At 37.9% G+C, this 23,752-nt stretch overlaps 1 protein-coding gene across 2 annotated transcripts in view; it reads left to right on the forward strand.

Moving 5' to 3' along the window:
• Positions 1 to 21,183, forward strand: part of Dolk (Dolichol kinase) — a 78,121-nt gene extending 56,938 nt beyond the window's left edge. Inside the window, exons 6-10 of one of the 2 annotated variants that reach the window (XR_014441386.1) lie at positions 4,093 to 4,302; positions 6,056 to 6,338; positions 8,159 to 8,236; positions 15,390 to 15,587; positions 16,758 to 16,838. Coding sequence is in view for 1 of the 2 variants with exons in the window: in XM_083118546.1 (XP_082974672.1) it covers positions 4,093 to 4,302; positions 6,056 to 6,338; positions 8,159 to 8,236; positions 16,758 to 16,897 (711 nt within the window). In the remaining variant the exon portion in view is untranslated. Of the gene's footprint in view, positions 1 to 4,092; positions 4,303 to 6,055; positions 6,339 to 8,158; positions 8,237 to 15,389; positions 15,588 to 16,757 lie in introns of both variants that reach the window. The other variant, XM_083118546.1, reaches the window with a different exon arrangement.
• Positions 21,184 to 23,752: the final 2,569 nt, after the last annotated feature.

A 23,752-nucleotide genomic window follows, 5' to 3' on the forward strand; every position in this document is an offset into this window, starting at 1 on the left:
GACATAGCAATAGCTTTACAAGCTACAACTAAGCATGCCATTTCTTGAAACTGGATTGTACTGCAAATTATATACGAGATATAATTATTTGTCACTTTTCCCCATAAAAATCCAGGGTGCACATTATACACCCACGTGCATTATATACACGTAAATATGGTATTTGATGTACTTTATATCTTCAAATATTAAGTCCTAGGGGTTTGCAATAACAAAATACCAGGTGTTTCAGAAATAATTGATGGGTTACAATAATTTATTGCAAGTAAACTATTGAACTTACCTTAATGAAACCAGTCCAGGACAAATGAGGAACGCTAACAGTTTGTACGTGTATGTTTTGTTAACCTTTTGGAGCCCAAGGCCATTTTCACATGTAACCCCCTTGATGCCCGAGCCGATTTTGAGCAAAATGCAGAGTTTCAATTTGAGTGTAGAACGGAGGCTAATTGCCCTAGAGAGATGAGTGATATACCGTTGTACGTGGAATGAACTAGAGATTCAAACTATATAAAATTAATGCAAATTTGGCATATATATGTGGTGGGGGAGGGGGAGAACACTCAAAACTACAAAATTTCGGACAAAAATTGAGATTTCTCCCCCCAAGAAAAAGTACATGACAGTGTCGACATGCACATGGCAATTATCGCTGATCTGTAAGGAACACAAAAATATTTGCATTATTATCGTATGACCAATGTAACGTGAGTTGTACCCTCAAAAAAAGAATGGTCAGCACGCCACTGATTCAAGCTTCAAAATGCAGTAGTACCTTGAAATGACTGTAGCTCAGAGGCTAATTGCCCTAGAGAGATGAATGATATACTGTTGTACGCGGAATGAATCACGGATTCAGACGATATAAAATTTATGCACATTCGGCATATATATGGAGGGTGGAATGGGGAATCCCCCAATTTTTTTTAAAAATAGGTCCCCCCGCTCCCCCCCCCCTTTCAAAAAAGGAAATGAAAAGATGTACATAGAAATTATCGCTGGCATGTAAGAAACAGCAAAATATTTGCATCATTAACATATGACCAATGTAACGCGAGTTGTTCCCCTGAAACAAAAGGCCTGCGCACCACTGTCTCAAGCTTCGGTTTTCAGCGAAATGCAGGGTTACATTGAAATGACTATAGCTCAGAGGCTAATTGCCCTAGAGAGATTAATGATATACTGTTGTACGTGGAATGAATCACAGATTCGGACAATATAAAATTTATGCACATTCGGCATATATATGGAAGGGGGAAGGATTTCATCAGAACGGAGATCACTTGGGGCAGCCATGGTCGACTATAAGCCTTTTGGGGATACAGCAGGCACAGACGACACTATCACACATCACACGAACGAAGCAAAGATGATGATAAAGTCTTGGGAAGAGTCATACTTCACTCAAAAAATCTTTGGGACTTGGGCACAAGACGAGTCTCACGTATGCACAATCTTCCGGGTGAAAAGCTAGAACGGAGTGACAAGAGCATGCCAATTCTTGCAGCTACTTCCAAATTCTATTTTTAGATAATGCAGGGTAACTTTTGTAGCCATTTGTTTAACACTGTGATCAAGAACAAAGGCTTTTCTTCAGCCCGCCTTGAACTTACATTATTACGACGCAGTTTCAACAACCCCTCTTCCCCCTCCCCCAGCTCCCAACCTCCGCTTGCTCCCGCACGGAAAACACTCCTTTTGACCTCGGGTTATGATATACAAACTTCCTTCCAATGCAGTTTCCAGGGTGAGGGAAACGCATTGCTTTAGAACAACAAAACCGGTCTTCCTTTGTCAGCAAAAGTTTGCCTTGAAAGAAGATGCAAAAAAGAAGTCGCCTTTTTCCCGCCATTGTCATGAAAAGAAAAAACGTGCAACAGTCATTTCTGTTAAATACATGTGTTAACAACAATATGAAAAAAGAAAATCGAAATTCTAGCCAAAACTAGTGAAATTATAACATAAAAACTACGACCTTGACAGAGCATCTCGATCAAGACGATCGGGCCCCTGAGGGTTACATGAGAGTGTCTCGATCGAGACAACCAGGCTCCTAAAGGTTAAGCCATGACTTCACATTTCTGCTGCTAGGCATCACTCAGTGTTTTGGTTCCCTAGATCACTGGACCTTACACCGTGTGACTTCTATTTGTGAGGTTTCATTAAATACAAGGTATTTGTCCCAACGATGCCACATGATTTAGCAGACCTAAGGGAACATATCATTGCAACAATAGACACTATCGACACGCCCATGTTGATGTGAGTGTGGCAAGAACTAGACTTCGTGTCGATGTGTGCAGTGTCACCCATGGTGCACACATTGAACATTTGTAAGTGTCAAAGAAAATGTTTGCGTTCCTCGCTCGTTCTAGGCTGGTTTCATTCACATGAGTTCAATACTTTACTTGCAATGATTTTTGTAACCCCTCAATTATTTCTGAAACACGTGGTATAGGTAAAGGGGGTCCACGGTAAATGAAAGATTAAGAATGACTGATTTAGATTATCATTAAGTATTAACGTGATTAATTGTCATTTCATTATCCTTCTGTGTCCACTTCCTGGCTAGGTTTGCTGTGAAGTCCACTTAATCCATCCTCCTCTGTTGTTCAGCCTCTTCTCTATTTCCATTGTATCCCAGTTCAGCCTTCTTCTCCCACTCTACACTTGGTCTTACTTTTAGTCTTACCTCCACTCCCTGTGCAGTATATTCTCATGGGAAATCCTGAACTTATCCTCTACCATCCAACCATGACTGATTTATTCTATCCTGTAGCTTCACTAATTCCACTTAAAGTTTGCTTGTCGTAAAAAGAAACTGTTCCATTTCGAGTTATGTGCAAGAAGGAATTTACAAATTTCCGAATTTCTCGTTTCAACATCACATTTATTTGTCAAATGTAAGTTCTTTGTATCAAGTTTTCATTAAATGATGTCATCTTAAATACGGAAAAAGATAATAATGATGTCATCGTAAGTGTGGAAAAGGATAATAATAACTCAGATGTAAAGGTGGTAAAGAAATTCTAATTTTCCAAATGTATAGGCTATGAGTGCACTAACACTATACAAAAAAAAGCATTTTCTGTCTGTTTCTTATTAAAATTCCCTTCCAAGATATGAGTTCTTTCTGAGCTGCTGACTCAAGCATTTATATCAGACTTAAGTAACTCACTTGCACTTGATGAATTTGCTTTTCTGCCACTGCACTTGATGAATTTGCTTTTCTGCCACTTTTGGCTAATCACAAAGATGATGAGTGATGATATGATGAAGTTGGTGAAGGGACACTCACAAAGAACATCCATGCCCAGGCCAGGATTCAAACCTGGGCCCCTGGCATCTTAGTGTGGTGCGATAGATAACCACTCCACCATGGAGGCTGGCTCACTTGCACCTGTGAAGGTCAGCGAGCAGTTCATCTGGTGCAAGCTTCTCATCTGCACACTGCAACTCAAGACTAGTAAGCAGGAGTAGCGGAGCAGCATGCATTGAGAGGTACCACCTCCTGTTTTTCCTGGCATGACTGCAATACTGCACTGTTACTCATGATTCGGATGATAAGAGGTTTCCCACAGAACAAATACCACCTACAAAGTCTTTTCCCTCTCTCACTTCAACCTTCTGACCCTCTTACAATGCTACAGTACCACTGCTCGCTCTGCAATCCACGTCTGCATATGAGAGTACTTGTTTACATATATGGCAGGTTGACCAGGGCTGATTTATATGTATACTGACACAGATTTTAACCCGTTTCAAACATCTTTTTAACTGGTTGTATCCCTATATTCCCTCTTCCCCTATCCTGGTGGTCAAAAATGTATGCTGCGAGTTTTATATCCTAAAAGTAAGTATTACAAATTATGTATATACAGTGGAACCTGAATGTTACGTTTTTCAGGAACCAATATGAAACAACTTAAAATGCAGGAATATGTAAAATCAGGGAAAATTTTATAGCATTGGGACCACGAAGATTGAATGTATAATGTAAGAAAATGTATAACCAGGAAACGTAAAATCAGGGTTACAAATTATGTTGAATTTGAAGGTGTTTGTTAACTCATTTTTCCTTATTCTTTCCAGGTTTATGTGATGGGATTCTGGTGCGTGTCTGTTCTTCTTGCCATTTTCTTTATAACTGTACAAATTTTCACCCAGAGCCAGGCATCAACAGTCATCAGAAAGTGTTTTCACTTTCTCATTGTGGTTGTGTACATCCCAGGAGTACTTTTGGAGTGCAATCTTCTGTACTTGTCCAGTGGGGTGATATTTGCTTTCCTTGTTCTGTTGGAGGTAAGTGAACCAAGAGTAGTTTTCTCAATCTTTAATTCAGGCCATGTTCAGACTTGTGCATTTTGCATCTGGACATCAGGAGTCTAATCTTGACCTTATGCATTCAACAACATTCAACAAGGATCATCGTGCTTCCTGCATTTGCCTGTCTCTGAACCTCTCCAGTGGCATACTGGTAGTGCTGCAGCTTTGTAATGAACGATTTCTAGGTTATACATACCACATTGGTTCATACCCCACTTGTCTGCCAGCTCGGTGTCTGAGCAGGTTAAGTGAAAAGATCATGCCACCGAAGTTCCCAACTTCAAGTTCTATCATGTGCATTGGTGTTTTTTGTAAGTTTTCCTTCATCAGTTTCGTCTAACCATCACACATCCTCGTCGTTGCAATTAATTAAACGTGGCAGAAAAGTGGTGCTAAATAACAAGAATACAAATACAAACTGTATGTCCAGCTGTGGTTAGCCTATCTGAGCATAAAGTGGCAAAGTAAACAAACTTGGGCCAAACTTTCTGATCATACCTGGCGAGGAACACACACACACACACAGAGACAATCTGCAAATGTCGGCATTGTTTTGAACAGCATAAATCTGTTGTACATTTATTTCTATCATTGAACATAGAAGAAATGAAGGATTCTTTCATTGTATTTGAATTTAACTGAACTAATATATAAAATACATTCATTTACAAAAATTAAGATTCTACATATTTGCATGGAAACAAAAGTAGACCAAGATTTTTTCATCTATTTTCAGTATTCTTTTTTTCTTGCAACGTAAGTAAATAAATACGGAGAAACTAGTAGTCACTTTATCCGCGAAACTGTTTTTTCTTTGTTCTATTAATTTCAGCGGCCGCTGCCACCATTCTCATTGGAACTTGCTGTACTGTTGCTTGGTGTGCATCTTTGTATGTAGTTCTCCGGTTGCCGCTAGGTGTGCTGTCGTTAACAGTGCATCTGGGTCCGTGTCGTCTGCTACCCAATTCCAAAATAGCTGAACAAACACAAACGGTACTTCCTCTCCCCCTTGATAACACAGGTGTATACGATGCAGAGTGCTAATACAAGGCACATTACATCGGCAGGTCCATCAGATCTGTCAATGAAAGAATCCAACAGTGCCTAACAGATGCGAAAAAAACCCAACCCACTACTGGTCTTGCTAAACATATCAAATACAATAGCCATAAAATTCAAAAGGTTCAAGTCAAACACACTGCCCACACTCTCGTAGACACCAAAATCAAGGAAACGCATGCCATATACTTATGCGCTTGCAGTGCAGTGAGACATTATTTATTGTCACCCAGACACTACAATATGAAACGCATAAAAAAAAAATACTAGAAATACAGGAATATTAGCGCAAGGAAAGAACAGAGAAACAAGTTTTCCTTGCTAAAACTGATACCAAACTTCCTCCAGTGATCTGTCATTACTATGACATCACAGTTTTACAACCACCTCAGCTTGCTCAAAAGGGTCGTTATGAACAGACCTTCCAAAGTAGGCAGCAAACAAGTCAACGGACCTTGGGTTAGTGGTATTTCTAACTCCACATGCCAAGCATCAGACAAGTTTCAACTGCTTAAAAACCGAATTACTGCTCTTCCCTTTTTCTTTCCTCCCTAACCAATCCCCATGAATTGTAGCTTGTATAAAGTGCATGGCACTCTACATCAAACAATATTTTCTTGAAAACTTTTTTGATTCATATCACTTGTCATATTTAAATCCTCTCTTTCAGATTATGAGAGTTCTTCAGATAGAACCGCTTGGAAAAGTTTTGGAGGAAGGGTTCAAGGTATACGCAGACGAAAAGGATTCAGGCAATCTAGCTCTTACTGCACTGTACCTCATGGTAGGGTGCTCAGGCCCTTTGTGGATCTACCCTTGCCCTTTTCCAAGTCCAGATGATGAGTATGACGAGGCACCCCTGCTGCCTCTATTGTGTGGGGTGCTGGCCACTGGAGTTGGAGACACTGCTGCCAGTATATGTGGATCTACCTGGGGAAGGCACACATGGCCAGGTAAGACTTGAGTAAAACAACCCAGTTGTAAATACTTTTCACCTTATAAGTTGGAGGCAAATTTCAGTGCTTAAGAATCTCACTTAAAACTGTAGTTCCAGCCCCAATAAGCATAGTGTAAAGTGGACATTGAGCATGGATCAGCATGATTTTTGTTTCCTTTGCAGTTTTGAATTAGTTGAAACTTTAAGCACAGCATTGCATCATACAATGAAGGCACATAGAGGGAAAGCTTCACACATTCTCTATCTCATAGACATAGTTTAGGGTGCTGTGATCAGCACCACGATCCAGCCACTTTTACCTCTCCCCTTCAGTATTCATTTTATTAGAGGCTGGGTGAACCTTAGAACTACTATATGCAGGGATATTGTTTGTAAAATTCAATCAGATGCCCTACTGACTGGACAACCACCCTATATATTGCTTGTATTCAGTAAATTTAAATTGGCAACACTGTCAGGAAAAGGTGATAACACCGTGCATGTTCTATCAGACAGTGAGCAAAGTCAGTTGGGGCTCATGTCGATGTGGGGAGAGCCAAAAGTTGTCGGTGCAGCGAGTGCTGTGTGTGTGTATGTGTGTGTGCGAGGTTGAAATTAACACCATTGTGTGTATTGCCCTAAAACATTTTTACAAAGGTAGAACAGCTATTGTGGATCAAAATACATGTGGCCCATGGCAAAAATGCATGAGAAAGTCAACAACACTTGCACGAAGTCTGTAGCAAGAATACCTAGCCATATTTGATGGTTGCACAGTGGTAAGTGCATTTCTTAAGAAGGTGTCAATGAGAATAATCTCAACATGAGGAAAATTGCATCATTCTGGATTCCAGGTATTGTCACCATCGTGCAACCATCAGATATGGCTAGGTATTGTTGCTACAGACTTCGTGCAAGTCTTGATGACATTCTCATGCATTTTTGCCACGGGCCACCTGTATTTTGATCCACAATTGCTGTTCTACCTTTGTAAACATGTTTTAGGGCAGTACACACAATTTCAACCTTGCAGACACACAACAGCACTTGCTGCACCTCTTGGGTTAATAATGATAGCGATGAATGTATGATGTAACAAAGATAATGATATATCCATGTTAGACCAGGGTTCAGACCTGAGACTTGCTGCACCAACCACTTTTGGCACTCCACACATCGACATGGGCCCCCAACTGACATTGTTCACTGTATATGCATGGTGTTATCACCTTTTCCTGACAGTGTTACCACTTTTAAATTTACAACCCACGTAAGTTCTGCTGGCCTCCATGCCAGAGTGGTAAGTTTCCCTAGCTGCTGCAAAGGCAGAGGTCTCAGGTCTGAACCCTGGTCTAACGGATATATCATTATCTTTGTTACATAATACATTCATCTCTTATCATTATTAACCCAAGAGGTAAAAAATAACCAAAAGAGAAATACATAAAGTAAGTTATGTAAGGTCTTAAAGAAACAGCACATGTATTTGTTAAAACTTAATTATCATCAGAATTCTTTTACCATAAGTTACTTTGGTGTGTAGTCACCGCTATTATGGCACTTGGCATACTCAATAAAATATTTTGTAGACCTTCATTGAAGAAATCTGATGTCTTCCTGAAATCTACACCTGTCCATTCTCAAAGAAGCGACCGTGACATTCACAGCACAGATAAAAACTCATACTCATGGACAGCAGATGTTGGTAACTTAAGCCTTACTTTCTGTATGGCCTTACAAGAAAAAGCTTATTTTGGATTCTGTATTTCTTTAGCTATTATCTTGTTTATGCGGCTTAGTTTGTTGAGACTAATTGTACCGATATCTTTTTCACAGGAACAAAGAAAACAATTGAAGGAACAGCTGGTGCTATTTTGGGTCAGAGTTTTGTGATATTCATACTTATGTATCTTGGTAAGTATTCTGAACAAGAAAGGTACATTTGCATTTTTTAAACATGTAATTGTAAGTGTGTGTAAAGAATGAGAGAGATAATTTTTTCAGAGGCTTTAGTTATTAGTAAAATACCTTGAAAAGTGTAACAATTTCCCCTAAAAGCTACAAAATCTGCAAAGTTTCAGTCCAGTGCACAGTGATCCATAATGACGTAAAAGTTGGCAAAAATGGAAAATTTTACTTTTCAATAATAGTGCAGTTGGAAAGCAAGAAAAAATGGAAGAATATTTCAGTTCCGGCGGCAAACGTGCCCTTTGGGGGCCAGATACTACATTAATTCCCGAACTTAAAATGCCCCAGACCCCAAGTTTTTAAGCCCTCGTTTGTTTGTAATGGCATCTTCAAAATGGCGGTCATGACGAAGATTCTACCTGTTAGTTTATTGTAATTATTTATCATTCATGATATCTTATTTTCATCTAATTTGCAGTTTGTAACTGTATTATGATAATAAGAAATTAAGAAACCCACTTTATCAAATAATATTAGATATGGCAGCCAATATAGTCGCGAATAGTCTAAAAATAACACTTTCAGCTATTTGATCATGTTTTGGATCAAACCTTATGTTTTGGATGTGCCAGAACTCAACGGTAACATCCAAAATAGTGTCAGACTAATCCCATGAAATAATAATAGTTCAATTTTTCACAATCTGTATATGTACAGGGTGTTTCAAAAGTCTGACACCATAGAATAACTGCGCTATTAGTGCAGATAGCAAAAAAAAAAGAGAGGAAAGTTTTTGGAAATATGACGTTTTCAATATAATGTGCTTGAATTTTCAACGTACCGTTGTACCTTTGAGGCTGTTCGCTGGTACAAGCTTCAGTGAGAACTGACATTGCCTTGTTGCCACGTGCTTCGTCCTTAAGGGGCATTTACGTTATCGCAACACCGTACTGTACTCGTTAAATTGAGAATGATGACACAAAATTAGAGGTAAATTAAGAAGTGTGTGTGTGTGGCCTTCCCGATGGCGCAGTGTTTGCGTCGTAACCTTGTAATCAAGGTGTCCTGGTTCGATACCCAGTGAAGGCACATAGTGGTTCAGATCCTACTTTAAACTGCATTTACAACCGAACTCCCCAAAATTCTCTCAGTTTGTCATGCATTTTCTTTGGGGGCACACAGTGGTTCGCACCTAAGTTAAACTGCATGCCACAGCTAAAAACAAAAATACGTTAAAAGTATTAAATTTCATCTACTTACGTAAGTGAGTTTATAGTCGCTGTAAACTACGTTTCGGAAGCTTTACTGCTTCCTTCTTCAGGTGGTCCTATTTTAGGCTTGGAACATCAAGCCACGTCGGAGAAGTGTCATACGAGGATACTAGGTAAAAGTTTGGAGTTAAAACACTTCATGGTGCTCAACACATACAAATTTAAAACTACCTTTGTTAAAAACCCTTAAAACTCAAGGAAAAACATGTTAAAATCACCAACACGGTATGCTTGAGTGGCTGTTGAAAGCCCTAGTTCCCTGCCAAGGTGAAGCGTGCGAGCAGCTGGAGCTGCGCTACGGAGTTGGTGGGGAACTTCCTCTCCTACGAGTGGTCCCTCCCCTTTTTTTTCCTGTCACCAATCCAAGGAGAATTCACGTTCCACTTCGGCTGATTTCTTTACCTCCGCAGTGACATGGAAGCCTATCAGGGCATTTTTGTTATACATATTGTCCCACTTTTTTAAAAAGCTAATCCATACGTCATCCAAATTGCCGTCGTCTCGGTTCAGTTTATTTCTGTTTCTGGAACAAATAAGTGCCGTTTCGTATACATTCCTATCCAATTTACTGTTACTTCTTTTGATAACCTCCCTTTTTATGATTCTATGCCCACTGTTTATTACGTGCTCTGCAAACCCCGTTTTCGGATCACTTTCCTTAATACGTTCCCCATCTAACACGCATGTTCCTGCCTGTCTGTCCAATATATTCCATACCGCAATCGCACTCGATCTTATAAACCCCTTTTGTTTGTCTGGGTTACTTCGGATTTTTACCCCCCCCCCCTTTTTTATAATCTGTGAAATGCTTTTCAATAATTCTAGGGGCTTTCGTCTCGCATTTCACACCATATTTTTTCACTGTCTTTTCAATTTTCTCTGTGCATCCTTTCCAGTATGGGATCCCAACATAGTGAACTTTACTATCGAACTCTACCTCCTCAAATTTCTCCTTTTCTAACCTGCTATCGAAATCGGAGTTCTACTTCGCAATATTCTTCCTCGCTCTTCTGGCTAACATGTTCATTTCATATTCGGTGTACCCATTCTTTAATCCTACCTCTATTATCCATGATATTTCCTTTTCTTTTTCCTCGGTATTACTACATAACCTCTCAGCCCTTACAAAAAGTTTAAATAAACATTCAATTTGACCCTAATAGAATGTTCGGGTGTTTTATTAATATAAAGATTGCCTGCTAGGGGTTTATGAAATACTCCCGTTCTTATTCCCTTTTCAGTTTTAATAATCCTTAGGTCCAGGTAGTTAATTTTCCCGTCTACCAAGTTCTCCCTGGTGAAGCATATCTCCTGTCTTCTTGTTTCTCTAATTCAGCAAAAACAGTGTTAAGATCCTTCTCTTTTCTGATTATAAGGATATCGTCTACCATAATACTTTAAGCTTACTCCTACTTGTTCCAAAACATCTTTTTCTAGGTAATGCAAGAAAATATTTGCTGCAAATCCCGATATTGGGTTGCCCATCACTAATCCTTCTTTTTGTCGAAAAATCTTATCGTTCACACGGAAATAATTGTACCCGGTTACAAGAAAGAACCACCTGACGTATTCCCATGCTACTAATATATCCAATATGCTATATGCCATAGCTGTGCATAAACCAGACTTTAAAATCAAATCAAAAGTAGATGTACATTCTGGCGATTCATCACCATTAGCAAGCTCTCATCTTCTGAGGGAAGCAGAGGTGATGAGACGTAACCTTCAGCACAAAAAAAATGTAGTTGTCAGAGAGGGGGAACCACCGGTTATTGACGTGACAGAGCTTGTTCTAGAAGATAACAAGAAATTGTGGACGAGAGAATCAATTTCCATAGTCAGCAATGGAAGAATCCACCAGCTTCCAAAGAAAATGCATGACAATCTGAGAGAATTTGGGGAAGTTAAGCTACGAGAATTGGAGCTCCAGAGGATGAAACCCTTTTAGAAAAAAGTTGAGGCATTTTAAGCGGCTACAGGGAGGAAGTTTTTTTTTATATTTCGTCAAGCAAATGTGAGAACAATACTAAGTGCCAGTATGCCGTGAAAATTCTGAAGATAGAGTGTGACTTCTTACAAGATAGATCCAAGAGACTGCTGCACATGATAGGAACAGACGCTAAGACCACCCAGAAGAACTTGATGGCACTGCAAGGCATCGTGAGAGAGAAGCAAAGAATTTTAAAATACGTGTCAACAGGGTTTTCATATTTATGAACCGCAAGTACCTTCCTTCTTAGGACGTCAGAAGTCACAGCCATTTCGATTTCGTAAGATGAAGGTGTAGATAATCCAGACTATGTTTTCTCTACACGGAGAAGACAAAATAAAAAAAAAAATTGCAGCGGCAAGTGCGGTCCCATGTACTGCATCAGCAACATAGCCACAGTGGCGGTCGTGACAACAGCCCTACAGGATCTACAGACAGTGACAGTGGAGGACACCTTGAAGATAGTTGAGAGAAGCAAGGTGTGGTGACAAGGAAAGACAGCGTAACCAGCAGAGGTTAAGGTCCCCAGTTGCCCAGAGTATCTCTGGATCTAAAGATTGGATATGGATATCGACGCCCTCCATGCGTGCCACTGGCACTTTGGCTGTGTGGTGAGCCAGAGGCATCTGGAGGAGAAGCAGCGTGATGACGGAAGATAGCAACCTGCAACACACGAATCATTCCATTTTTAATATTTTTTTTCTGCTGGTTGTGATCCACTCCACTGCTTCCTTCCTTTTGATGAACGGTACCAGATGTCTGTCCTTATTCATTGAGAGACACAACTTACTCGATACGGCTAACCTAGGGCACCGAAGGCGAAGTCTGCGTGAACCGTTACCCTCTTAATCGTCATTATTGTTGGCATTTCCAATTTGCGCCAACAGAAGATGTTGTCTGAGCACAAATATATTTTAGTGGTGGTGTACCCTGATTAGAAAGTTAGGGGGAATTAAGACCCCTTTTGTTTCGAAATTTTATCCTTTGTTCATATCACTATACCCTAATGAACAACCTCTATTTCAGATAACATTAGCCACTATTATAGGTTTTTGTAGCTGTGTGCTTGGGCGTATGTGTGTGTGTCTGTGTGTGTGTGTGTGTGTTTCTGTAGACACACACACACCCACATTTCTTACTTTGTCTCTAATTTTGTGTCATCATTCTCAATTTAACGAGTACAGTACGGTGATGCGATAACGTAAATGCCCCCTTAAGGACGAAGCATGAGGCAACAAGGCAATGTCAGTTCTCACTGAAGCTCATACCAGCGAACATCCTCAAAGGTGCAACGGTACGTTGAAAATTCAAGCACATTATATTGAAAAAGTCATATTTCCAAAAACTTTCCTCTCTTTCAATTTTTCGCCATCTGCACTAATTACGCAGTTATCCTATGGTGTCAGAGTTTTGAAACACCCTGTACATATACAGATTGTGAAAAATTAAACTATTATTATTTCATGGGCTTAGTCTGAAACTATTTTGGATACTACCGTTGAGTTCTGGCACATCCAAAACATAAGGTTTGATCCAAGACATGATCAAATAGCTGAAAGTGTTATTTTTAAGACTTTTCGCAGCCATATTGGCTGCCATATCTATTATTATTTGATAAAGTGGGTCTTTTTAATTTCTTATTATCATAATACAGTTACAAACTGCAAATTAGATGAAAATAAGATATCATGAATGATAAATAACTACAATAAACTAACATGTTTCAGGTGTAGAATCTTCGTCATGACCGCCATTTTGAAGATGCCATTACAGACAAACGAGGGCTTAAAAACTTGGGGTCTGGGGCATTTTAGGTTCAGGAATTAATGTAGTATCCGACCCCAAAGGGCACATTCTCTGTCTGAAGTGAAATATTTACCGGCGTTCCGATCCCACTATAAAGGGATAAAACATGAACAGTATCAGTGGCGTAGCGTTATAGTACACCCATACGCCCGGCGTTCCCAGATTTAAATTTCAAAAATGCTAAAATGCTGTGATTATAAAGTAAAACGTGACTAATTTCAAATATGTTTGACCTTCATGGCATTATAATAGCTATTTTTCGCGATCCGCTTGCAACGCTCCACTCTCAACACTCGTTCTAGCATCTCTTTTCAATGCCTTTCCCGGCCGGACGCCGAGCGGGTTCAGCGTACAGGACTCCTATATTCCTTGCTGCCTTTATGGAGGGAAAGCTTCCATTTCTACAGCATGCGTGTAAATGGGCTCTCTTACGCTGGCGTACGAGAGGTCTACCGTGATTGGTTCATGTGACCCTTCCTGCCTTCTGAAGCAGACGACAGCGGTAGCATTCCTACCCGGTTCTTCGCTCTCATGCAACTCGTGCTATGTGATGCTACAGTACGCAATATTGACTGACGTAACTTTACCAATCTCAAATATACTGCTTCTTAATGGCCACTGCATTGTATGATTTATCGCACGAACAGCGATGTGCATTAGAAACTAAAAGATCAACACAGTTTTTGTGAAGTAAGTTGGTGAAGTCCTGTGAAATTCAGCGTGTTGCTGCTCTACCACTTAACCCGCAAAACTATTAATTTTTTTATTGTATTTTTTCGTTATTATCTAACTGCTTAATATTGTGCCAATGGAAATGTTTAGCATTCATTTGAAAACTCTTAACATCGAATGGTCTCTGGACAAAATTATTTTAAAATGTTTATCAGCATTCTCAAGATGTAATAAACAGTGGTCTGAATTACTAATCGGCACTGTTACGTCAGTAGAGTGTACGATATTTGGATCATCCACTGCTTTGCACAGTGCGCCAAGACGACAGAGTTCCCTGGTTCAAATCCCAGCGTGAGCATGGGTGTTCTTTGTCAGTGTCCCTTCATCAATATCATCACTCATATTCATATTCGCGATTAACCAAAAGTGGTAGAAAAGCGAAGTAAAATAAACCAAATCAATGAGTAGTTGGATCAACCACAACAATGACGTCTGCTGTTGTTGAAAGGCGTTTGTGATTCAGGTAGGTTTTCTAATGACTTGCGTCATGCAGAAAGGTATAAAACACCAGAGTTCAAAACATTTGTGGCATAGTGAGGTATCTAATTGTCTAGCTAAAACATGCATGGATGATGTTTTATTGAAAACCCAGCTGACTTCAAGCAAATAAACAATACCTGCAGCGACTAATACCATAAGTAAGTTATTAAGCAAGAAAGGGCCGACCCTTCCTTCGGACTTGGCGTTCCCACCCGAAATGTCCATGCTATGCCACTGAACAGTATACTCTAAACAATTAAATTGAACAAGAAACTGCTAGACATTTCTCTCTGAATCGATTATTGATTCTTGTTATCAAGCTGCAAAATGGTCATTCATGAAAATGAAATTTTTATACTACATTTTGTACTCTTTTGTTAAGATTCGTTGTAGCCATGATTTTTTTTATGGACTATATAATTGTGCTAGGCAGACTCATAACTTCCCATTAAGGCACAGAAAAAGTACCCACATTTGAATTAAAGTAAAATATATTGTTTTTATGTTTGACTTGAAATACAATAGTTATCTTGAGTTAATAAGCATTTGTTGCTATTTCCTACAATGATTCCAAATTTTAAAAATGTTTGCCTCTAGTAATAATACAGTGCTGGTGATTGGATTCCAAAACCAGGGGAGGGTAAGGTGCCCAAACTGGGGGGGGGGGACAAAGACAGTTTGTTTCCCTTTGTAGATAAGGTTTAGCATAGTGCAGGGGTGAAAGTGGCAAAAAAGGGGGACAACTGCCCCCCTACTAATCGCGGCCACTGATGTTATATGCTTAGTACAAATTTAATTGATTTGTGTTGTTTATGCAGTAAATAATTTGGAATACTTATTTCTAGACATATCTCAGCATAATTTTGTTTGTTTTTACTAGGGCTGAAGTCATGAATAATGTATTCATATTGGTTTAAACTTTTATCACCGATACCTTTCTGGAGTGTGGCATTTCTTGGGGTCTGCAGAAGGCAGAATGCATAATCTAAATATTGTGGGAAATATCTAAAATGTGCAATTTTCATTAAATTTGTGCCAAACTTGTGTGACAGAAGTGGATTTTAGGATGAAACAACAGGTATTTTTATATTCTGATTATCCTATATGATTCTCTGAACTTTCGAGAAAAACACTGATATATTTACAGTGGAATATATTTACATTCATGATTCAAGGAATAAAAGACAGTAGCAAATTAATTCACTAAAAGGAAGTACTCACTTATCAGTGGAACTTTTTTTTTTAATAATTAATTAATTTTGGTAGCCGATGCTCTTGGGAACTTGTGCTATATCTTGGCAAGCTTTTGTTGTGTATAGTTTTGTGGACCACTATAAAGGTGCACTATTGTCACCTCTCCTAGAACATTGTCTGCTACTCCTTGGTACCAGTTGCTGCAGTTTAACACTGCCTATGTTAAATAACGGCAGTAGACACACACACACACACACAACATCTCGATAGTCTACAGAACTATACTCAACGGAAGCTCACCAAGTAATAGCACAACAAGTTTCTGAGAGGATGGTGGCAGTGGTTACCAATAAATATTGTGAACAACATAAATTCTTCAGTTTGAGTATTGATTCAAGGTGGTATTGTCGAGGGCCTACTTTTTGCATTATGATGCATTTTTGTCCCTCTTGACAATGAATATTGAATAAAAAGATATACAGGCTGATTCAAAAGTCTCTTGACATTTTAATCAAAAAGCATTTTATTGACAAAATTGAAAGTACTGCTAAAAAGTACTCTAGAATAGAAGAAAAACTCAGTACATTTCAATGTGGTGGCCCTGCAAGTCTAGGCATAACACTCACCTCTCTTGCTTAGACCGGAACTCAAGCTCCAATATAGCTTGTGTGATCTCATCTGTTGATGCAGCTTTTCACTGTCAGTTGCCCTATGGTGTTGATCTTTACTTGGTACACCGTAGACTTAATGAAACCCCAGTGAAAGAAATATAGGGGAGTCAGGTCTGAGAGCAACCCAAAGTCTTGGTGAGCCACAGCCAATCCACCTATCAAGGAAGGTGTCAGCGAGGTAGTCCCGAAAGATTCTGGTGAAATATGGTGGTGCACCATGTTGCTGGAAAACAACAGTGTCTTTTATCCCATCCTGAAAATCATTCATTAGCAATATAAGGAAAATTTCAAAGACTTTTTAATCACCATGTATTTAATTATACTATTACTGTGTTTTTGTTTCGTTCACAATTCAGTAATTATAATTGTTTCTCTCATTATAGGCTTCATTCCGTTCACCTTGAAGTTACTGCTGCAGTCAACCTTTGCAGTTACAGCTACTTCCATAGTAGAAGCTTTAACAGATCAAGTTGATAATTTAGTTTTACCATTGGTTATGTATGTATTGTTAATGAGTTACTAGTTATAATTTTTTTTCTTATGAAACATGTGGGCAATTAAAACTATCCCTGATCTTTTTGTTATGATTTTTTTGGGCATTAATGTACTGAATTGTGTGTAATTTAAGTTGCAAGATACTTGCATACGAGATTGTGAGGAAAAAATCATGTTTTTCAGTCTGTCAGTGTTTGTGAACAATCTGTAGTTTATATGCTGATATTAAAACTGTTAATTTGTTTATACAGAAATTACCTAGTGCAATATTTTGAATTTGGATTCACTTTCTGCACAAGCACACGGTGAAAATGGTAATTATTATTATGCATGTTTTCTCTCATTTATAGCCCCTGTTTTAGACAGAAGTATTTTTGCTAATAACAAAAGTTTTGTTATGCTTCCAAAAATGTTGTAAATGTTTTTACAATTTTTTACAGTGTTGTACATAGTAACATTTCGTTAACATGATGTAACACAAAACACTTTCAAAGTTAAAACATGATTGAAAGGAAATATGGATGAGATTATTCATACACAAGAATGTACTGACATAGATTACATGCCTAGGTATTAGTGTAGCAAAAAAAAATACATTATGTCACCATTGAGTTAAGAGGAATTATTTTGAGGGGCATGGAAGAAGAGATGAAGTACAACATTACCACTATATCTCACACAAAGTACAACAACATTACCACTATATCTCACACAATTATGTCAGTCTGTCTGTGAGCAAGCATCAGTTCATTTGTAATATAATTGAAAGTGGTACTAGTTACTATATTCTTCAGAATTTGCATTGTGTATACACAATCCAGTACATACTTGGGAATCATAGATTACATTGTTCTTATATTTATTTACTGAAAATATATTTCCCTCACAGTTCAGTAATATTGTGTTTTTTTAATGTCAAGTGATATATTGTTTTCATTGCACTAGTCTACACAATATGCCATGACATTGAGGTTTTCCCACTCAACACAGTAACATTTCGAGTTCAGCAGAAATATTTTAAAAAATGCTTCATTTAATGCAGTAATTTCCAATTATTTTTACATTTGTTTCAAAGATTCATTGGTTAAGTTTTAAAATGGATAGGAGTGCAAATAACTGCATAAATAATGGCTGTAAAAATAAACTGACATAGCCTTAAATTTGGAGGCCTCCCCAATGGCCCAGTGGTAGTGTTGTCACCTTGTAATCAAAGGGTCCTGTGTTCAATACCCAGTGGAAGCACATAGTGGTTTGAATTCAACTTGAAACTGTAGGTTCAGTCCCAATTAGCCTTACTGTGCATCAAGTGGACAAACCACCAACTCAATCAAAAACCTTAAATTTGAGTCCCAAGATAAAGAATGGATATTTGCTAACACTCATATTTCTGTCAGAAAACCATTAATTCCTTGTATCAAGGGGTTCTTGTGTGTAAATTACCAATAGTTGTATTTTACCCAGGCAGGGGTATGAAGACAACTGACTACCTCTGAAAGTCCCAGTTAATCACATTACAATCATTGTGATGTGTGATGGTAAATACATGGCAAGATAGGAAGATAGAATGCTGTCAAGTTCAAGAAAAGAGTACTATGATATTCTCATTTACTACTTTCAATACCACCAATTCATACCAAATGAATTTAGGTTAGCAGTTAGGCTGTTAGATTTTCTGAAGTTTCCCCACTCGCACCAAGATGATTCTTCCCAGTTTCGCATTCCATTATCTTCTCACCTCAGTAGCAGTAAACCTAACGAGACAAGCAAGCAGCATTTATTCATTCTTAAAGTGGTTGAGATCTTGTATAAAACTGCAGAACCAAGCATTTGCAAATAGAATATATAATTAAAAATAATTTGGCTACTTTATATTAAATCTGTACACTATGTTGTTGATACACCTAGAATTAATAAAAATATACCAAAACATATATAGTAAAATCTAAAGTATGAAATTCTTGCTCTTTTCGGGTAATCATTCCATTAATAAGTTTTTTTGCATGTTATTATTTGCATTTCAAGCCTAAGAATTTATTCCATAGAGTATTTATATTTTTGTACTCTTTTTATGTATGAACATGTATATGTATTGAAGGTTTTATGAATACAAATTTGTTTATCTTTTGTATCAAGTTAATTTTTATTTAGTTAAGATTTGTTTCTCATTTCAAAACAAATCTGAAATAATGCCATTCATGGAAAGATCACATGCATTTATGTTTCTTATAAATCCAATGACATCAAACATGACAATAGATAGTTTTGCTAATAAAATCTATGTTGAAGTGAAATACTTCAATACTTTTTCAAGATGCTATTATAAATGTGTATCTTGCATTATCTATCAGTTTTGGCAAAGCCTATTATACAGGGATATTTCATCCCACAAAACCTAGCTCTTATTGTTTTAGTTATACTTTGTGTTCCTTGTTGCATGTTGTGTTTGTTACACAAATATGTGGTTAGTATTAAATATGGTGTTATTATTACCAACATTTCTTTTTGTTATATTGTATTATAACATATATGTAAGAGCAATAAATAGAATCTTTCCTTTAATGTGTATACAACATGTCAACAAGATCTGGATTGTAATGAAATAGTTGCTAATCTTCTGAAAATAAAGTATGCATGCACCTTCCCATCACTATAGTGAGTAATGCTATGCAACGTGCCTTATGTGCACTGCTTAAATTAGTATACCACGGCTACAGTATCTTCAGGGTAATGGGTTCTTTGTTTGAGAATGCAAATAAGAAAGTGTTACAGCCAAAGGATATGATGAAAATGAGAGTCTATATTCTGAGAATCTTCACAGTTACAGAGATATACGATATATGTACATGAATATTTCTTTGGAAGAGATTATATTTGCCTTCTTCTTCTACATTAAACGAATAGGCTTCTTCTTCTTTCTTCCACTAGCGTAGATCTCTTCTATAGTAAAGGAATAGGCTTCTTCTTCTTTCTTCTACTAACGTAAATTTCTTCTTTGGGTAAATTAATAGGCTGCTTCTTCTTTCTTCCAAGGATATCGATTTCCTTTATGAATAAATGATTGGCTTCTTCTTCTTTCTTCTATTTCTTCAGTCTTTTATTTACAACAAATCGTTTCTTGGCCTTCTTTTTTCTTCTTATGATGTCAATTTATTTTATGAATAGATGATTGACTTCTTCTTCTTCTATTTATCATATATTTCTTCTACTATTTGCAGCAAATCAATCTATTTCTTTTTCTTCTATTTATAGCGATTATATATTTTTCCTATCTCTTCTTTTACAGCAATCGTATACTTCTTGAAAGCTCAAATACCTTTGCATGTTTCCCTCTTTTCTGAAGCCTGAACACAAGCTCGAAAATATTTCAGGGGCGACAAATCTGGATATACCACCACCTATCCCAAACCAAAAGGAACAGCCCAAGATCACTAAGGAAAAGCACTACCTGTGGCCCAGTGCGTCTAAAGAAAAGTGCAACCGTAAGTGCTTTGGGGCGTCTAATTTGAATACAGTGCCACCAGGGACAAAACAACCAAAACCTGGCGATATTCTCCTCGCCAGAGGTAAACAGAATCAAATCCGATCTTAAAGATTGAAAAATGACACATTTCTGAACTCTTCACTCAGCTTATTAACTTTACTGAATATTCCTTATATGGGTATATCCTTAATTATCATAATCTCCTATTTACATTATGTTATTTATTCCTTATATACATTTTTATAATCTGCATTTGCATATTTCCCATTCGCTTTAATACATATAGTCATCCTTCTGCTATTCTAATTTCAGCAATCAGCTTTCTTTCCCATTCTTTTGCGCACTGCCATCTGTCGTCGCTTCCATGAAATATTTCATCTTGCATTAGTGATTGTGTTCAGCCGACTAGGCACATGACAGATATCTTGTTGTTCAGTTCTTAGGTTACATTTAAGTGGTTTAGTCATGCTGTAGTCATAAATCCTGTTCTCATTAACTTAACTCTGCCTAATGAGTGAACATGAAGAAACTGCAAAATTTTTGCAAATAAATAATACTCAACAAATAAATAGGTGTAGTAGAGTTTATTCCTCTTGGGAGTGAATGGAATTTGTGTTAAACATGTTCAATACCATTAGTAGCACTGAAATTGACTGCATCTATTGTATTATTGTATTTGCTCATCTTGATCTCATATTTCTTTGAATATCACTTCAATCAAGTGTTCTAGGACATATTGCAATATATTTCTACTTTTGCATTTTCTAAATGTGCCAGTAAAGAACACCGCATAACTATTGATGTGACATAGTGATTTTTGTAAATGTCTCTTGTCATATGAAAGTAGAATAAAGTATATTTTGAGAGATAGCAGTAATTATTATTACATATAATATCATTGTGTGTATCAAAACATGTGTTGCTTATGTGAGAATGTACTGACCATATTTTGGGATTTTGCAACGTCCCACCTACACACAATTACCACACTCTAAACACTTCAATTAGGAGGACGGCAAAAGTCTACCCATAAGTGCTAACTTCTTCCAGTCGTTGAACATAGACTCAAGTATCTCAGGGCTTGCTGGGTAAAACGTGAACAACAGCTTTTTTATATATATATATATATATATATATATATATATATATATATATATATATATATATATATATATATATATATATATATATATATATATATATATATATATATAAAATGTGTGTATGTTTATTATAAACTTATCATAAGAAAGTCTGTTAGCACACTAGTCTCTAACCTTTATCACTTACGTGCATTTACATTTACCCTACACGTGCATTCACCATTTCTGGACTCAAAGGGGGGCAGGGACCATTCAATTTATTCCTCGCAGTGAGGTGCAGGGGGGAGTATAGGGACCTAATTTTATTTGGGGTGCTATTCGCTGTTGATGTCACGGGCTCCCCTGTAAGAGAAAGTAGAATGTGCACGGTACCCCCAACCACAGCTGGGAACTGGCTGTAGCCAGCCGGCACCTCCGACAAGCATGCGCTGGGTAAAGGATTTAAGGATGCCGCGACACCCCCGGCGTTAGCTAGGAATCGGCAAGCTGACCGGTGTCTCCTGTACAAGGGCGGCAGGTTAGGAAGAAGGTCTAGGTGCTCCTAGACCGGGTAGTTAGGTTGCTGCTAGGCTCTTCTTCTTTCTTCCTCCTTCCTTCCTTCCTTCTGGGATGGCTGCTAGGCTTCTGGCTGGATGGCCGATTTTTCCCAGGATGTTTGCCAGTTGACATCCGGGAGCCAACTGAGCTCCGGCCTCGCTGCGCTGGGTTTTATAGTTGCGGTGGCGCATGGGTGGTGAAAATTTTAACTACAAGCACGCGTTGCTAGCTCATTTTTTTACATATTGCAAACTTCGTACTGAGAAATATCAAGGTTTTGACATTGAGAAATCACTAGTGGGAAAATCACTAGATGCACGTGACAATATAAACTAAAATTGTGTGCATTCAGACAATATAATTAATAATGAGCCTCGCAGGACTCTGCTATTCTAAACAACACGTTGAACAGTGTAAATGCCAATAATTGATAACATTAAAAAGAATATAGCGACCACGCAGGGTCTAATAATGAGTGAAGCTAGTAAACGTAGAGGTGGAACCGTTAACGTTTTCAGAATACATTTAAACTAAAAGCGTACGCCTCGCAGGGACATTCCGCTTAACTCTTTCATCCGATTAAAAAGAATATAGTGACCACGCAATGTCTAATAATAATTAAATGGCGACCAAGCAGGGTCATTACAATTTTCAATTTTGTTCATGGTGTAACCTCTTCTGTGTGGATGTTTTTAGTAATTTTGTAATCCACGGAACTCCAGTGTAGCAATTGTTAGTACTCTTGCCTTTGGTGTGAGTGATGCCAGGTTTGAATCTCAATGGGAACTCAAAAAAAATCTGTGTTGATCTAGCATCGTGAGGACAATTGGGGAGCTATTTGAAAAGAGGAGTAGCAGGCCCCAGTCCCGAAAGCCAGAAAACAGCAGTGATGGTACTTGATGCGCTAACCATGCATAACCCAATGAAAAGCTGTTTGGTTGGCCTTGGCTCTTAAATGCCTCTTCCATCATGGAGTTTAGTTTGGTTTTTGTAATGCATACACCTAGCACAAAATATAATTTATTTTTTCTTCTATCAAAGATTATTTCAGACAATCAGTGCTATATGTTACCATGTTTTAATATGTGATGGCCTTTTCACAAACTTAACCTAACCCAGATCTTTAATGCTGCATGTTTTCATGTAATGAATTATGTCTTCTTGTGCAGCATTAATACAATATAAATGTTAAAAAATAGCAAAGTTGTAGAAAATCAGTTATAATGGATTATAAATGTGAAAACAACAAAAGTTTTGAAGTTTTAGAAACAATGCATCTGCAATTGGAACTGGACTTACAGTAGCATCATACGTGGGTGAATCAAAAAGTAAGTTACACCCCACCCTGTAAAAAACAAACAAAACACATTAGAAAGAAAAAAAAATATTGGATGAAAACTTTTTTCGACATAGTCACCAAGGTGTTCCAAGCACTTTTCATATCGTGTGACCAGTTTTTCGATTCCTTGTGTGTAAAAATTCCGTCCAATTTCTTTGAACCACTTTGAGACTACTTCCTCATCTGACGCGAAATGCTGACCCCCTAGGTCTTGTTTGAGAGTATCGAAATGGTGGTAGTCACAGGGTACCAAATCGGGACTATAGACTATAGGGAGGGTGAGACCATACTTCCCACTTGAATTTCTGCAGTAAATCCTGTGTGACACCAGCTGTATGGGGGTAGCATTATTGTGAAGAACAACAACCCCATCATTCAATCTTCCGGGCCTTCGATCTTTAATGGCTTTTCTCAGCATCTTTA

The sequence above is a fragment of the Lepisma saccharinum genome, chromosome 3 (genome assembly GCF_977018435.1).
Source record: "Lepisma saccharinum chromosome 3, izLepSacc3.1, whole genome shotgun sequence".
In the NCBI taxonomy this organism is placed as follows: Eukaryota; Metazoa; Arthropoda; class Insecta; order Zygentoma; family Lepismatidae; genus Lepisma; species Lepisma saccharinum.